The sequence below is a fragment of the Lemur catta genome, chromosome 18, assembly GCF_020740605.2.
Source record: "Lemur catta isolate mLemCat1 chromosome 18, mLemCat1.pri, whole genome shotgun sequence".
Taxonomy (NCBI): Eukaryota; Metazoa; Chordata; class Mammalia; order Primates; family Lemuridae; genus Lemur; species Lemur catta.
The window spans coordinates 5,957,757-5,974,660 of record NC_059145.1 but is presented as its reverse complement, the minus strand read 5'-3'; the positions used below and the strand labels follow the sequence as shown (position 1 = coordinate 5,974,660).

Below are 16,904 nucleotides of genomic sequence, written 5' to 3'. Positions count from 1 at the left end.
CAACCCCACCTTAGTGCCCTGAAGCCTTTACCCAAACCTCCCACTCAGGCTGTGGGCTCAGGCCCTTCCAGGAGGCAGAACATCTGTTTTTCACAAGACCAGTTTGTGGAGAATCCTCTTTGGTTGTACAAGTTGAATTAAGGATAGGGCAGTGAGTCTCTCTGACTCTAGTGACCCTCCACCCCACAAGGCTAGCTGATCCATTGAATCTGCTTCCTGAGTACTACCAGCCACAAGGAAAGACAAGCTGTGGATTTACCTGGATCCTCAGGCCAAACTGCCACTTTAATACTAACCCCAGCATGGGTTTCTCACGGGGCGGAAGGGGGGGGGGGGGAATGAACTCTGGAGAGCTGTGAGTTCAAATCTCAGCTCTGCCATTTTCAGTATGATCTTGGACTATTACTCAATACTTTTGAGTCTCACTTTCCTCATTTATAAATGGGAATAAAACCATATTTCATAGAGTTGTGAGGACAGAAGGAAATAAATTATGTAAAGTACCTGGCCTGGGCCTGGCACACAGTAGGTGCTCAATACCCATTAGTTTCTTTCCTCTTCTGTCCTGGAAGAAATGACAGGGAAACTCCCTGAGACTTGCCCAAACCCAATTAATTACTTGAAGCATGGGACAGAGGACTAGACAAGTGACCTTCAAAGCCTCTTTGAACCCCCAATTCCATGTTTTCTGGCTGTAATTTCCTAGTAAGAACCTTCAGTGTTTGCTGTCCCTCCGGCCCCTTCTTTCTGCTTTAGTTTCCCTAGATCACTTTTCAGAGTAGAGAGGGAAATCTACTGATTTCAGAATGGACAGGAAAATCACAAAGGGAGCTAAGACCCTTGGGTAGGGAATAAAGGGGAGATGGCCTATAGAATTGCATCATGTTCACCCATAGGCTGCATAACCTCACAGCTATTTAGCTGGGAGCCACCTAGAGTTTGAAGGATGAGGGTGTAAGCATGGGCACAAAACCAGAGGGCACAAAACACAGGGCCCTTCCTAGAATATGACTCTCCTCAGTCCTTTTTTGCTTCTGCACATCCTGCCACGAAGGACGAGTAGACATTCCTTTCCCCCAATATATAAAGCAGAAAGCCTTTGTGCATGCTGTTCCCTCTGCCTCTTCTTTTTGGTTCAGTCTGAGTGTTATATCCTGGTAAGTCCATAGATGGAAGATGAACTGGGCTTGGCTCTGGGAGGCCCTGACACCTTTTTATATATCTCTAGAATAGAGCTTATCACATATGTCCTGGTGGTTGAAATCTGTCTTCTCCACAATACTGTGAGGTTTTCAAAGACATAGCCTGTGTCCCATGAATCACTGTACTGCAATCATTCAGCAGAGGCTGTAGCACACAGTAGGCAGGGTAAGCATTTTGATACACAAAGGAAAATTAGCAGTTGTCTTATTACTATCATTAATAAGGCAGACCTGAGGGAAAGTTGTTTCTATTTCTGTTTATGGAAAAGCTCCTCCTTGGGAAATCTCATTCTTTGAAGAATACCTTAGTTCTCCTCAAGGATCCCCATGGCACTCTCAATTCAGCAGTTCCCGGACCCAGCTAGATGTCAGAATCACCTGGGGCAATTCAATAATAGATTCCTGGGATCTAGACCTGGAGACTCTGATTGTGTAGGTCTGGGATAGTGTCCAGCAAAGCACAGGGGATCTGATGATTAGCGAGGCTGGGGGGAGCGAGGAGGAATCAAGCAACCACAGCTGCCTCTCCCACTGAGAATTACTTCCTCACGTGCTATCAGAGAGAATTTACTGAAGCACATCACGTGCACTTTCCTATTCAAAACTTTTCATTGATTCCTCACTGCCTACAGGATAAAACTCAAACCTCTTTGTGCAGTTTCCTCTCGCTAACTCCTCCAGCCTGATCTCTCTCCCCACTCTCTAAATGAGTTGGGTAATTCTCACCTCTGGGTCTCTGTATATGCTACTTCCTTTGTTTAGACCCCTTTCTCCCATCTTGTCCTCTAGAGAACTTTTATTTAACCTTGCAGACTCAGTTCTGAGAAGTCTTCTCTTACCCATTCTCCCCTAGGTTATCATGTTTCGGGCAACCTCAGCACCAAGTATCTAAAATACTCATAGCTACCACTGGTGCTAAGCATGTAGGACTTGCTGGACCTTAACATAACCCTGTAAGCCTGGATTCACTGTCATTTTATACATGAGAAAACAAACCTAGAGGCTAAAACACTTCCAAAGGCCACTTACTAGATTTCAATAGGATCTAGGATTTGAACCTTTACTCGGAGGAAGCAGACGCCATACCTTCTTCTAAACTGCAATTACTGTATACATATTATCTAGACTATGAGCTCCTTGTGGGCAGGGACCACATCTGACTCACTTCTGCATTCACAGCTAGCCCAGGTCCTGGTACAGAACAGGGGTTGGTCAGTGTTTGCAGAATAAATGCCAGGTGAGAGGAAGACTGGGCATCACAGCATGTGTGCAGTGGCTGGCCTAAATGAATGAATGACTGCTAGCCTGGCCCAGCAGTGGGGGCAGGTTAAGAATAAAAATGGGCAGGGCATGGTGGCTGTAATCCTAGCACTCTGGGAGGCTGAGGCAGGAGGATCACTTGAGGTCAGGAATTCAAGACCAGCCTGAGCAAGAGTGAGACCCCGTCTCTACTAAAAATAGAAAAAATTAGCCAGGTGTGGTGGCACGTGCCTGTAGTCCCAGCTACTTGGGAGGCTGAGGCAGGGGAATTGCTTGAGCCCAGGAGTTTGAGATTGCTATGAGCTAGGCTGAAGCCACGGCACTCTAGTCGAGGTGACATCTCAAAAAAATAAAAAAATAAAGAAAGAGAATAAAAATGGTAGAAACCTAACATTTCTTTTACTTAATATCATAATTTAGTGTAACAGCCATGTATTGAGCAATAAGGACCATGCACAATACATACCCCCAAAATGAATTAAACCATAGACCTTGTTCTCAAAACTTCTAGGTGCAGTAAGTAAAGGTGTTAGGATCATCCATCTGATATCAGACATATCAGCTCTGGGACATTTTAACGAAATTAAAAATTTAAAACCCTGAGTGGGCCGGGCACGGTGGCTCACGCCTGTAATCCTAGCACTCTGGGAGGCCGAGGCAGGTGCATCGCTCGAGGTCAGGAGTTCGAGACCAGCATGAGCAAGAGCGAGACCCTGTCTCTACTAAAAATAGAAATTATCTGGCCAACTAAAAATATATATAGAAAAAATTAGCCGAGCATGGTGACGCATGCCTGTAGTCCCAGCTACTCGGGAGACTGAGGCAGGAGGATCGCTTAAGCCCAGGAGTTTGAGGTTGCCATGAGCTAGGCTGATGCCACAGCACTCACTCTAGCCCGGGCAACAGAGTGAGACTCTGTCTCAAAAAAAAAACAAAAACAAAACCAAAAACACCCAAAACCAACAAAAACCAAAACCCTGAGTGGATAACTCTTCATCTTCAAAGAGCTTTTGGCATTTTTATCTTGCGAGTCTCTACTGGCTTACAAAGAACCACCAGAGGCGGCAGGGATCCCTACAGTGTCATTTTCTCCCACCGGCAATGGAAGTAGTGCAATGTTGGGTGGGCAGTGACCCTAAAGGGGGAAGTCCCTGAGGACAGGGACTATCTCACCCATCTGTACACGCCAAATAAAGGCCCTGGCACAGAGGTTGTTTTGATGCTTGTCGAGTGAATTAAATATAATGAGATGGTTTTATTAAAGATGCTGATTGATCATCTGCTCCAATTCCTTGAGGGAACTGTGGGAGAACCAAGTCTCTAGAGTCCTTTTAAACTAGACTGGGCACAGTCCCAGGGAATGCTGTAGAGAGATCAGAGGTAGAGGGGAACAAGGGTGGGGAAGGGTAGGATGACCTCACCCCCAACCCCTATCAACTGTTGGTTTAACATTGTATTATAGCAAGTCTCCTGGGGCCTTACTGAGTGTACACCTGGATTACAAGCTGAGTGGTCCGAGAGAGACCAAAGATAGCAAGCAGAACTAGCAGGTGAGAACACTCAGGCTGGATGGCTACCTGGTACAACTTCTGTCAGCACTGACTCCTATTCTTGAGTGAGAAGCCTCTACGTACTAGATGCTACATAGGTTGCTTTACATTCTCTTGTGAAGTTGTTGATGAGGCTCAGAGAGAGGAAAAATGTGCCCAGAGTCACAAAGGTAGAAGGAAACTGAGTTGGAAGTTCAACCCAAGTCTGTAAACATTATTCCCCACTGCTTCCTTGAACTGCTTTTTAAGTTCTTTTTTTGTTTGTTTTGTTTTTTCTTTGCTAATAAGGCAGTAAGTGTCTTAGTCTTCTTGGGAAGTAAAGAGGATTTCGGTTCTTAGGGAACAGATCAATGTGGTTTAGTGGCCTAAAACAAGTGAAACTAAGGACTCCTGGGATCCCAATTAAACTCCTGCATTTAAATGTGCATAGGTTGTACAACTGAGCGACGGGCCCGGAGAGAACCAGAGAGGCCCGAGCAGCACATGCTATCTAAAGAGGTAGCTGCCACTCAGAGACTACAGATTTTGGCCTTGTGGAAATGTGTGGGGCCCAGCATCACCAGATCTTTAGAGTTTTGAGAAGAGGCATAGATCCAGATTTATGGGAAATCTTTTGATTTTTAAAACACTGGCTCAAATTAGACAGGGTTTAGAGCAGCACTGGGAGCCAGAGTGCCTCACCAAAGGCACACCCATAGGCAGAGGAATGACTGAACCCCACTCTTTCACCAGGGACTTTTCACAAGGGCACAAACACCTGCTTCTGGCATCCAGATCCCACCCTCACCCTCAGCTAAAAGCGGGGCACAATCAAAATAGAGTTTGTCAGTTTGTTTCACTTCTTTGTGGGTATAGTAAAAAATATAAGTTTTGTTAAAAATCTCCCAAAGTATATAAAAGTGTCCCTTTCCCCTCTTTTTTTGGCCTGACAACTACAGTAGGAGTCAGTTGGGCAAATGTTTACTTTTTTTTCCGTGATGCTTTGTTTTAATTATGGGCAAATGTTTAGTTGCTCTGAATTTCTGTTTCTTCATCTGAAAAACAGGGTAATAATACTTATATCTTTCAGTCTGTTCATTAACATTTGTTAATCACCAGGCACAGGGGTACAACAGTGACTGACATGGCTCCTGCATTTTCAGAGTCTACATATAAAAATAGACAAATAATAACATCAATAGTTAACTAATCACATTTGTGCTAATGCTTAGAAGAAACACAGGGGAGGTGGGAAGATTAAAAGGAAGGCATGTAAAGTGCCTGGCACGAATAAATGAATGAACTGGCAGATCAAGCAGTGGAGTAGACAAGAACAAGCTAGGAACCTAGAGATCAGAGAAGTTAATGAAGCTTATAGCTCTTGGGAAAGTTGTGTCCTCAATAAAAACTGAATTGTTAAGCCATCATCCAAGCTTTTTGGCACCTCCATGTGGCAGGGACCCTAGAGTATGATATGGTCTGAATGGGAAGGAGAGAAGACAACAGCTCCCTGGCTGTCCCTTCTCCCATTCTCCCTTTTTGGATAACAGCACTCCCAGGGGTACCTACAGTAGGCTAGAGGGAGGAGCAGCCTCAGAGTTGGAAGCCAGATTCAGTGAGGGTATAGTCCAACCTGGGGAGTCTCCTTTGGAACCAGTGTCAGCCCAGGGTAGGAGGTTGGGGGTGAAGATAGGGCTTGTGACACTCAATAAGAGGTGACATTTTCATTAATTTAAAACCTTCTTATTGTGATCTAAGATACAAAGGAGATCAGCATCAAAACTGGGTTATAATAAGCACAGTTTCTGAACTAAGTCATTCACTCATTTACCTAGATATTTCTGTTATATTCTGTATCGGCAAGGCTCTGGGCTAGGCATGTCATCAGAGATAGATGACATAGTCTGTGCCCCTGTGGAGTTCACAGTTCAGTGTGGGGAACAGACACATCAACAGAACGTATCACCATAGGATGGGGAGTGCTCCCAGAGGGAGGCACAGAGGGGGCACCTGACTCAACTGGGGAGGTCAGGGAAGGCTTTCTGGGAATGGTACCCCAAATGGCATCCCCACTCACATGCACAATTCCAGAGATTCTACTAGAAGGCTGTCAAGAGCCATGCGTTCTGGCTGCACCAGCCTCCCAGAGTCCCCTGCTGCCCGATGCAGTGTCTGCAGAGCCAAACGCATCTTCCGCCACGCCTCATCCTCATCCGGCGCTGCATCCGACCCTCCAAGACTCCTGCAGGAGCCTGCCTTCCTTGGCAGGCTCAGCCAAAAGACCAACTCAAAAACTCTTTTGTCAGAGCAAGCTTAGGGATAGCCACCCAGCCCCGGGTGCCACAACCCTCCCAGAGCAACTGTAGCCCATGCCACCCCCGCCTCTCAGTGAACACTGGCAAGGGTACCTCCCATTATCTCCTTTGCTCAAAAGAAAGTGCCCTTTTTCCAGGTGGCAAACTGGAAGCTTTGGAGAATACTGCTAATGCTCAGTCTCAGCAGAATTCTTCAAACCAGGGAGGGATCTGAGGGTCGGGGTGGGCTGCCTTGTGGGCTAGGGGTATGGAGGGGAGAAAGGGCAGGTTTTGCTGGGCTTCCACCTCAGTGCAGAAGCCCCACCACAAAGTCTACCGGGCAGCCTGGCTGTCTGCTCTAGCTGCTCTGCTGGGCAGGGAGAGGAGGGAGGCCCCAGGAGACAGATGCTGGGGGCACAGCTGCTGAGGGGGCAGTGGCTGCAAGCAGTGCAGGGGAGGGAGAGGAGGCGCTCCCAGGACAGAGGGAAGAGGCTGCAGCCTTCCAGGCCCTGGCGCCCTGAGATGGCCCGGGGTGGGTGAGGGAGCAGGTGGGCCCAAAGGGAGGTGGAAGGCAGGGAGCCGAGCTGTGACTCAGGATCAGAGCCAGTGCCTGTGTGGGTGTATGACCGGAACGCTTAGCCTCTGCTCCAGCTCAGAGGCGGTGGGGAGGGGGCGGCTTCAGCCTGGTCGCAGGAGGACCGGCCGAGCCTCGGCTTTGGGGAAAGGGATCAGCCTCCATTCTCACCCCGGGGGAGAAAGCCTCAGCCCCGGACCTGGGGAGAAGGCTCCGGCCTCAGCCAGGGCAGGGCAGTTCAGGATGGAGGTGAAAACGACCGAGCAGCCGAAGTCGCCTCGCTCGCTCCTACCTGAGGGCCCGGCGCGGGTTTGGGCTCGTCCTCCTCCCTGGGGCCGTCGCGGTCGCGCTCCGCCGGCGCCTCCGGGGGCCCTGCACCCGCTCCCGCCTCCAAGCACGGCGGCGGCGGGGGCTCGGGCGCCTGCGGCTTCTGCGGCCCCACAGCCCGAGCCCGCTCACGCCGGCTCGTACCGCCGCTCGGCCTGCTCCGCCTCCGAGTCATGCTGCAGCTCGCTCCCTCTCAGCACTCGCGCCGCAGCCGCCGCCGCCGCCGCTCCCCTCACAGGACAACAGGCAATATGGCGGCGCCCGGCTCCCCCTCCGCCCACTGCCAGCAGGTCAGAGGGCACGCGGAGTCCGCGCCGCCGCACTAGCCCCCGAGGCTGCCTGCGCCATTTTCGAAAAGGTCACCACCCGGAGTTCGGGGGGCTAAAAGCCTGGTGGGGAGTCCTTCACCCCTACCCCGGACTGGAAGGATGCGCCCTGCGGGAGGAACGCGTGTATCGCTGTGTAATCTTGCTGCATCGCCCTGGGAGCTTTAATTTCTATAGTGCCGTGGTACTTTGACATCGATCGCCTGACGCCTCTTAACAGCATGGCGAGGTAGGTACGGATCATTCCCATTTTGCAGCGGAGAAAAACTGAGGCAATAAAAGGCGTACAAAAGATTGCTGTATATCATCCAGCCAGAATTCATGGTCTTGTGGACAGCCTGAGCTGAAAGTGACGAAGACATCGTCTAGGTCTTTATTTGCAACTTACGGTCCATTAGGAGTCCAGCGTTCTGCGGTTGGGACGGCGGGACTAAGATCTGGCTCCTTGTTCCAGAGTGTGGTGGGGAAGGTGGACATGTGACTATATAGTTACGACCAGTGTAATAAAGACGAGATGACCAGGCCACGTACTAGGTCGGTGTTTCCAAAAATGTGCTATGTACAGGAGAGGATTTTAAAAACTTGATGATTATATTTTTAATTGTTAAAAATGAGAGTTTCCTCCCTCCCTTTTTTGTGAATATACTGTATAATACATGCACATGGTACAATTTTTTTTAAAGTGTTTTGAGTGCAGTCTGCTTATGCTTGGGCCACCGAAACCATACGGTGGTTATATGGAGAGGTGCTATTGATATCATCGACAGGGACAGAATCTTAACATTGGCTTCCTAATGCATGCAGCAAGGGCTATTTTGAGAAGAAGAGCAAAATGGAAGGTCCTGGAGCGCTCCTTAACTACCAAGAACATAAATCAAAAATAGTACTTTATCTCATTACAGGGATTTGAAAGATGCAGGGTGATTCCCATCACATCACTATTACCTTTTCAATTTTGCCAGAATAGAAGAGAGATGGCCTTAAAGAATGACAGAGCATTATGATAGACTTATTTTGGTAAGGACCCCAGGAATCTTCCAGATGTGGTCCTTCTTGGAGCAGACTGGCACAGTGTTGACCTATAAAAGGCAACCAGCAGCCGTCTAGTCAATTCTCATTCTTCTATACTAAACCTCAGGAGTAGTTTACGTTCATCTGGCAGGGACAGCAGTAAACCGTCACTACTTCAGGGGTATGTCATTGTCTGGACACGCTTAGTTTACAGGGATTTTTTACTAAATCATCATTCTAATGGCTATCAGGCTAATCTACTATGGCACCAATGACATGATCCTGATGGACCTTGAGAGCAGAAAGTAACAGCTACCCTAGATGACTTAGTAAGGCATCATGTGGATAAGAGGATGGATAATAAATCCCACAATTATACAGGGGCTTGTCTAGTCAGTGAGCTACCTAGGGGTCTGGGGTGTGTTGAGATATTCCCTACAAAACGAAGGATAAGCTGCTGTACATCACACTGCCTGCTAAGAAAGAGGTGCAGTACTTGCTGGGCTTCGTTAGACTTAAGAGGTAACAGAGATATATTTGGGTACATTATTTTGGCCAGTTATTGGATTACTTGAAAGCTGCCAACTTTAGGGAAGGATCATAACAAGGAGAAAGGTTTTCTTACCAGGCTGCAGAGTAAGTAGTTCCAGCTTTGGCCTTAATACTCAAGCATTGGATTTTAGAGCAAATAGTTATTTGCCTTTTGAGAAATAGCCCCTGGCTTGCTCCAGAGGACTGGTGAGATTTGGATACCCAATCATAGCATACCAGGTGACTGTGTAACCTGTGCTTAGTGTTATCTGACCTACCCAGCCATAAAATCAGAGGTGGCTAGCAGCACTCCATCATCAAGAGGAAGTGACACATATGGGCTGTGTCCAAGCAAGTCCTAAAGCACAAGTAGTTTGCCTGAGCAAGTTGCTTACATTCCCTGCCTGTCCTTTCCCTCAACTTGTAGTAATGGTCTCGTGGACAGTTGTTTATGATGAGTTGACTGAGGAAAAAAAACCTAAAGCCAAGTGGTATGCTGGCTCCAGCCAGAAGTTCCAAGCTTCCTCAGAGAGGGTCTAATGGTGTAGAAAAGCGAAATCAGTGCAGAGACCCTGAAATAAAGGCACACCGATTCCTGGGCATTGGATACTGGTTTCATCCATTGGTCAGAGACTTGGAAGGAAGGAAACTGCAGGCTTAGCAGCAGGAAGTTTTGAGGAAGACGAATGTGGATAGACTACCCAAAATGGCTTCAGAGCAGAAGGTTATTTTGTCCCAGAACATTCATCAAAAGAACCTCTTAAAAGCCCGATGGGCAGTAGGGCCCCTTCTGTGGCTACCAGACTGTCTGCTTCCCCACATTTCAGGCCTTGCTCCGCAGCTTCATGAGAAAACTGGCCCAGCAATATGGACTGTCCCCTCCCCAAGGCTGACCCACCTACTGAGCCCAATTTGCAAGCCTCAGGGAACTGGCCTGAGCCCTTGTGTGGAGCCTTACTTTGAGGGGCCCAGCCAGTTCTCTTCTAGCAGGGTGATTACATTGGACTACGTATTAGTCAGGGTTGGTTAGCTGCTGTAACAAACTACAGGTGGCAAGGGTTGCACACCTTAGACATAGTTCATGTCACAGGCCAATGCCAGTTGAAGGAACTTTGCAAACACTCAAGAGATGCAGTCTCCTACCTGTGGCTCTGCCCTTACCTAGGCTCACAAAGTCCTCTTCATTCAACTAGAGGATGGGAAGGGAGACAGAGTGAGGGTTGCATTGGACATATTTACTAACTGTACCCAGAAATGACCATACATCATTTTTATTCACACACCATTGGGGAGAATTCTGCCACGTGGTTCCCCTGACTATAATCCTTTCCTCCCACCCCTTCCCCTCTCCCCAGGCAATCACTGATCTGCTTTCTTTTGCATTTTCATACAGTATATACTCTCTTTTGCCTGGCTTCTCTTCCTCTGCATAATTATTCATCCATGTTGTGTAGCGATAGCTTTCCTTTTTATTGCTGAGTAGTAGTCCATTGTATGGAAGTAGCACAGTTTGCTTATCTGTTCGATGTTGATGAGCAGTCATGACAAACATTTCTCATGCCTTAAATTAGCTTATTATGTGGCTCTGAAAACTGGAAGAAAATTACATTTAAAGCAAGTATACAATATACAGTATAATGAAATTGCATCTTTTGCAAGTGTTTAAACTTACTTTTTTTACACGTTAACTTAATGTGTGAGAGCAGGCTTGGCTTCATGGATGCATAACCATGTGGCCCCACAGGGCCCCACACTCAGAAGGGCTCTGTGCTTGGCTTAATGCCATGCTGTTGCCTTCTTGAAATTCTTAATGTTTGAACAAGGGGTCCATGTTTTCATTGTGCACTGGATGCTGCAATTTATGTAGCTTGTCTTGTGTGAGAGCGTGTGTAGTTTTTTAAACTAATTTTAGGCGAATGCAAGCAAACATTTGAAGGCCACTGGCCTAAACACTCAGGTCTGTAAGGTCTTGGGCTTTTGGAACCCCAAATTCAGGAAGGTTTTCAAGTTCTCCTACTTCCTACCCTGTGATTTACTCTCCACTCCCGCCTCAAGGCAACAGGCACAGAGCTAACGGCTTGAGTGGAGAAGAGGGAAGGGGAAATTATAACAGCAATGCAAACTAAATAACCACCTCTGCATAGTTTCCCATCTGCACAGGTGATGCTCAGTACCTAAGGGCCCACAAGGCTCCTGGACCACCAGCTCCCTCACCCCAGATAGAAGGCCACTCTGGCCTCTGGCTCCCCGCCGGGGACCTGTCTGGCTGTAATCCCACCCATATGAGATTGCTCTGATCTGTATGAAAAGATACCTCACAGAGGTATGTGCTTCAGCCAGCCCCAGTGATCACTGAGCACCATCTGCCTCCTCACCCTCATACCAGGTGGGCATCCGTGAAGACTTGCTTCTGCCAGAAGAAGGCTGATCAGAGGCCCTTCCTCTCCTTGAGTCCCGGAGTTGGACCTCAGCCTAGCAGAGGAATTTCTTAGCACCTTTTGAGGGAGGCAACCAACTCCTCTCCTCTCCCTCAGTCCTCCTCTCTCTCACCTTGAGAATGGGCTTGTACCTTTGGGCAGGAAGGCCTAAAGTGGACCCTCCCAACTTCAACAGAGAGGGAGAGGAAGTTTAGAGAAGAAATAAGGTTGGAGGCCGGGCACGGTGGCTCACGCCTGTAATCCTAGCACTCTGGGAGGCCGAGGTGGGTGGATCACTTGAGGTCAGGAGTTCGAGACCAGCCTGAGCAAAAGCGAGACCCCCGTCTCTACTAAAAATAGAAAGAAATTATCTGACCAACTAAAAATATATATAGAAAAAATTAGCCGGGCATGGTGGCTCATGCCTGTAGTCCCAGCTACTTGGGAGGCTGAGGCAGGAGGATCGCTTAAGCCCAGGAGTTTGAAGTTGCTGTGAGCTAGGATGATGCCACGGAACTCACTCTAGCCCGGGCAACAGAGCGAGACTCTGTCTCAAAAAAAAAAATTAAAAAAAAAAAAAGAAATAAGGTTGGAGAGGGTGAGAGGTGGGGTCATGTGTGAAGGATCTTCAATCCCAGGGTGAGATTTGGACCTTCCTTGAGGGTGAGGGAGCTGGGACACAGAAAGAATGAAACAAGGATGTTTGGGTGAGGCCCTCTGAGAAGGCAAAGCTGCTGGCCTTTGCCCTGACCTCTTTGAAGCTCTAAGGCCTGTTACGGTAACCATTATACAGCAGTTTTAATGCTGTATTTTTTTTTTTTTACCAGATACTCTTTTTCTAGGAAGTAAATAGTAAATTACTGGTAGATTGCTTTATTAGAGTAAACAGTAATTACTCCCAATCACTAATTAATTGGGCAAGAACAATTGAACCTGTATTGGACTCACAAGGGAAGACCATCAGGGGAAGAGAGAAAACACTGCAGACAGTGTTGAAGAGCCTGACTTTGCAGGACTGTTTGGGAAACAAATCTCCCAAAGGTAGAAGAGACTTCAGAGTCTTCAGGCCCGGTGTGGTGGCTCATGCCTGTAATCCTAGCACTCTGGGAGGCTGAGGCGGGAGGATTGCTTGAGGTCAGGAGTTCAAGACCAGCCTGAGCAATAGCGAGACCCTGTCTCTACTAAAAATAGAAAAAATTAGCTGGGCCTGGTAGTGCATGTCTGTAGTCCCAGCTACTCTGGAGGCTGAGGCAGGAGGATCACTTGAGCCCAGGAGTTTGAGGTTGCTGTGAGCTAGGCTGATGCCACAGCACTCTAGCCTGGGCAACAGAGTGAAACTCTATCTCAAAAAACAATAATAATAAGCCTTCAAAGTCTAGTGTTTGTTTTACACTTACAGCCCTATTAGTTTGGCACTAAAGTTTCATTGGAAAAAAAGATCTGTATTTATATACCACAGCATTTACAGGGTGGACTCAAGGTGAATGCAGATCTTGTGCTCTCTGGGAGACAGGGAAGAAAAGGTGAAGCTGCCTTGAGGGCCATACAGAAGAACCAAATGTTTCTAGAGGAAGCAACCTCCAGTGAGCATGTAGAAGTTGGCTATGCACCGGCTTCCAGGAGAGAAGCTCTGGGAGTATCCGAGGTCCAGATCCCCACAGGCAGGGCCAGAGGGGTGGGTATGAGGGAAATGGCATGACATTGAGCTGCAAAGTCTCAGACAGCCCACCACTGCCAATACACAAGCACAGTCACCACTCTGCCTTTGTGAAGAGCACGGCCCTCCTTCAGCCTTCCTGCCTGTGAGGAGACAGGCCCTCGTCTGAGCAGTGGGGAAACGGGGATAATGTACTGAAGCTGGAGGCCTGGGGGCTGCAGGAGGCCAAGGCCGCCTCACCTTGTTCTCCGGGTCCTTCACAAAGACAAACAAGTAGATCCACTGCGGGGAGGGCTGGTACTTCTCCACAGTGGGGTCATATAGCTCTGTCTTGTAGGTACCCAAAGGAGACGCATCTCCATGCACCCCTAGATCAAGACCCCACCCAGGACCTCCTCGAGTCACAGGGGTCGAGTGGAGGAACAGAAAGACCCCTGACCTTTGATCCGGCTGTCTGAGAGTGAGGCGCCTGCCCACAGCTCTCCATGTCTCTCTCCTCCCCTCTCCAGCCTAGGCTTTTTGCCTCCTTGACATCGCGAACGCGGCAGGCAGGCGCAGGCCGGGAAGCTCTGGCCACCTGCGGCCCCCCACTTCCTACCCGGTCTCCCGTTTCTTACCCGCGCCCGCCCGGGCAGGGGAGGGAAAGGCCGGCCGGAGCCGACCTGCGGCGTCACACACCGCACCCCCAGGCCTCGGGGCGGGGAGGGCGAGGTCCCCAGGGCCACGGTGCCATCGGGTCTCCAGGACAAAGCGCTTCACCTCGCGGACCTCGAGGTAGAGCCCCCCACCGCGGCCCATCAGCGTCCGCAGCTACTTCGGCCCCGCGCCCTGCGGGTCCCCACCGCCTTTTGGGGAGAGTCTCCCGGCCGCCGCCGCCGAGGGGCCACCTCGACCCCAGCCAAGGCCGCGCGGGGCGCATTCCGGTCCCCGCCGCGCTTGACCTCGCGGAAAGCCAGCGAGGCGGGAGTTGTCTCAGCCCGGTCTTGCCGATGGGGTAACAGCCTCCAAGAGGGGAAGGGGCTTGCGCTCCGCAGTTTGCCGGGCAGCTGCCCGAGATGGGTGCGGGGGGATGGGAGGAACTTGACGCGACCTCCAGGAGCGCGGCGCGGACGGCAGGGGCGGGGCTGGTGCGGGGTCGGGGACGGGGTCGGGAAGGGGGACATGGGCGTGGCACGGAGAGACAGTAAGAACTGCAGAGAAGCCCTGCGGAGTTTAGAGGTTGAAGTCTTACTGAAGTTCAGGAAGAGGAGAGAGAGACGTTGTTACTTTCCTGAAAGGAGCAAATTTGACCCAAACCCAGAAGGGTAGTTAAAAATCTCCTTGAGCAGCAGAGGGCAAGAACAACCTAGGGGAGGAGACTTAGGGTGTCCAGGGAGCAGCCAGTAGGCCAAGGAAGCATGTAGGGGAAGGAGGGTTATGGGGACATGGAGGAGGAGGTAAGTTGGGCTGAATCGGCTGGCACAGGACGGTCCCCTCGTCCAGTGTCTTTCCCTTTGTACTAGGGACCCAAACGGGGAGGTTGTGGGTGAGCCTGGAGGGTGCAGTAGGGTGGCAGGAATGCTGCTGGGAAGGAAAGTGGGTACATGTCTAAAAGAGCTGAGAGCAGGCTCTTGAAGAGGTATTTGCACACCCATGTTCATAGAAGCATTAAAATAGTCAAAAAGTGGAAGCAACCTAATGGTCCCTCAGATGAATGGGTAAAATGTGGTGTGTGTATATATATATATATACATATATATATATATATACACACAATGGAATATTATTCAGCCTTTAAAATGAAAGAAATCCTGACACATGATGTACTATGGATAAACCTTGAGCATATTATGCTAAGTGAAATAGTCAAATGTATTGAGACAGAAAGTAAAATGGTGGTTGCTAGGGGTTGGGGGGAGAAGGCAATGGGGAGATAGTTTTTCTTTTAAATCTTAAAAATATGGAACGCTTCACTAATTTGCGTGTCATCCTTGCACAGGGGCCATGCTAATCTTCTCTGTATCATTCCATTCTAGTATATGTGCTGCCGAAGGGAGCACAAGATAGTTTTTAATAAGTACAGTTTCAGTTTGGTAAGATGAAGAGAGTTCTGGAAGTGGATTGCACAACATGGATGCACTTAATACCACCCAACTGTACACTAGAAATGCTTAAAATGTTACATCTAGTTTACCACAATTGCTGATTTGTTTTTAAAGGAAAGATGGTAAATTACTGAAGGAGGTGGGAGAGTGAGGCCAAAGTGACAAGATGGGGACCCAGAGAAAGATAACCTCAAAAATTCCAAAGCTCACAGTGCCCTGAGTAGAGTAGGAGACTCAAACATGTCAATATAAGGCTGTAGTCCTACCCACGTGGTGGGATGAAGTCCTTTACCTCCTAGTACTTGGTGATAATAGATGCTCATTAGCTCATTTAGCAATATTTAATGATGATGATGATGATATCTGTTCCAGGTACTGTTTTAAGCACTTTTAAGTGTATTAACTGATTTTTTAAAAATAGATGGGGTCTTGCTCTTTTTCCAGGCTAGAGTGCAGTGGCATGATCATAGCTCACTGCAGCCTCAAACTCCTGGGCTCAAGTGATCCTCCTGCCTTAGCCTCCCTAGTCAGTGAGACTACAGGCACATGCCACCATGCCTGGTGAATTTTTTCATTTTTTTAGAGATGGGGGTCTTGCTATGTTGCCCAGGCTGGTCATGAACTTATATTAACTGATTTAATCTCAAATATAATTATGTGAGGTAGGCTACTTTAATATTATTCCACTTTTACAACTAGAGAAACAGCATCAAAAAGGTTAGTAATATCTTGCCCAAGGTCATATAATTGGCAGGCATTTGCTCACACGATCTCTGGGTCAGGCCTTATGATACATGTTGAACACAAAAATGAGTAAGAACTGTCTCCCTACCCTCTAAAAACCCACTAAAAAGTAAATGAACAATGTCGATACAATGGTTGGGTTTTTGTTTTTTTTTGTTTTTTGTTTTTTTTTGAGACAGTCTCACTCTGTGGCCCTGGATAGAGTGCAGTGGCATCATCACAGCTCACTGCAACCTCAAACTCCTGGGCTCAAGCGATCCACCTGCTTCAGCTTCCTGAGTAGCTGGGACTACAGGCACATGCCATCATGCCTGGCTAATTTTTCTATTTTTTGTAGAGACGGCCTTGCTCTTTCTCAGGCTGGTCCTTGAACTCCTGACCTTAAGCGATCCTCCCCCCTCAGCCTCCCAGAGTGCTAGGATTACAGGTGTGAGCTACTGTGCCCGGCCCAGTGTTTTAAGATTAATTGTATGTTTCAGCTACCAAGAATTGTAGAATTCCAGTGGTATGTTCCATTGACAATCCTAGAGGAACATATTTTTATTCCTTCATTGGAAATGATTTTTTTTTTTTTTTTTTTTTTTTTTTTTGAGACAGAGTCTCACTTTGTTGCCCGGGCTAGAGTGAGTGCCGTGGCGTCAGCCTAGCTCACAGCAATCTCAGACTCCTGGGCTTAAGCGATCCTACTGCCTCAGCCTCCCGAGTAGCTGGGACTACAGGCATGAGCCACCATGCCCGGCTAATTTTTTTGTATATATATTTTTAGTTGGCCAGATAATTTCTTTCTATTTTTAGTAGAGACGGGGTCTCACTCTTGCTCAGGCTGGTCTCGAACTCCTGACCTCGAGCGATCCACCCGCCTCGGCCTCCCAGAGCTAGGATTACAGGCGTGAGCCACCGCGCCCGGCCTGGAAATGATTTTTAAACAAATATGATAGATGTAGATGT

At 48.5% G+C, this 16,904-nt stretch overlaps 1 protein-coding gene, 1 long non-coding RNA gene and 1 other non-coding gene across 4 annotated transcripts in view; 1 reads left to right on the top strand and 2 right to left on the bottom strand.

Annotated features, from left to right (window-relative positions):
- Window positions 1-7,395, bottom strand: part of FAM193B (family with sequence similarity 193 member B) — a 34,652-nt gene extending 27,257 nt beyond the window's left edge. The window contains exon 1 of the mRNA XM_045530541.1: window positions 7,152-7,395. Coding sequence (XP_045386497.1) covers window positions 7,152-7,361 — 210 coding nt within the window. The 5' untranslated portion in view covers window positions 7,362-7,395. The remainder of the gene's footprint in view (window positions 1-7,151) is intronic.
- Window positions 7,396-7,457: 62 nt separating this feature from the next.
- Window positions 7,458-16,904, top strand: part of LOC123623446 — a 36,799-nt gene continuing 27,352 nt past the window's right edge. For both annotated transcript variants that reach the window (XR_006729858.1, XR_006729857.1), the window contains exon 1: window positions 7,458-7,741. This is a non-coding gene — a long non-coding RNA (uncharacterized LOC123623446). The remainder of the gene's footprint in view (window positions 7,742-16,904) is intronic.
- LOC123623734 lies at window positions 15,062-15,167 on the bottom strand. The gene has a single exon (XR_006730012.1). It is a non-coding gene; the product is annotated as a U6 spliceosomal RNA (small nuclear RNA).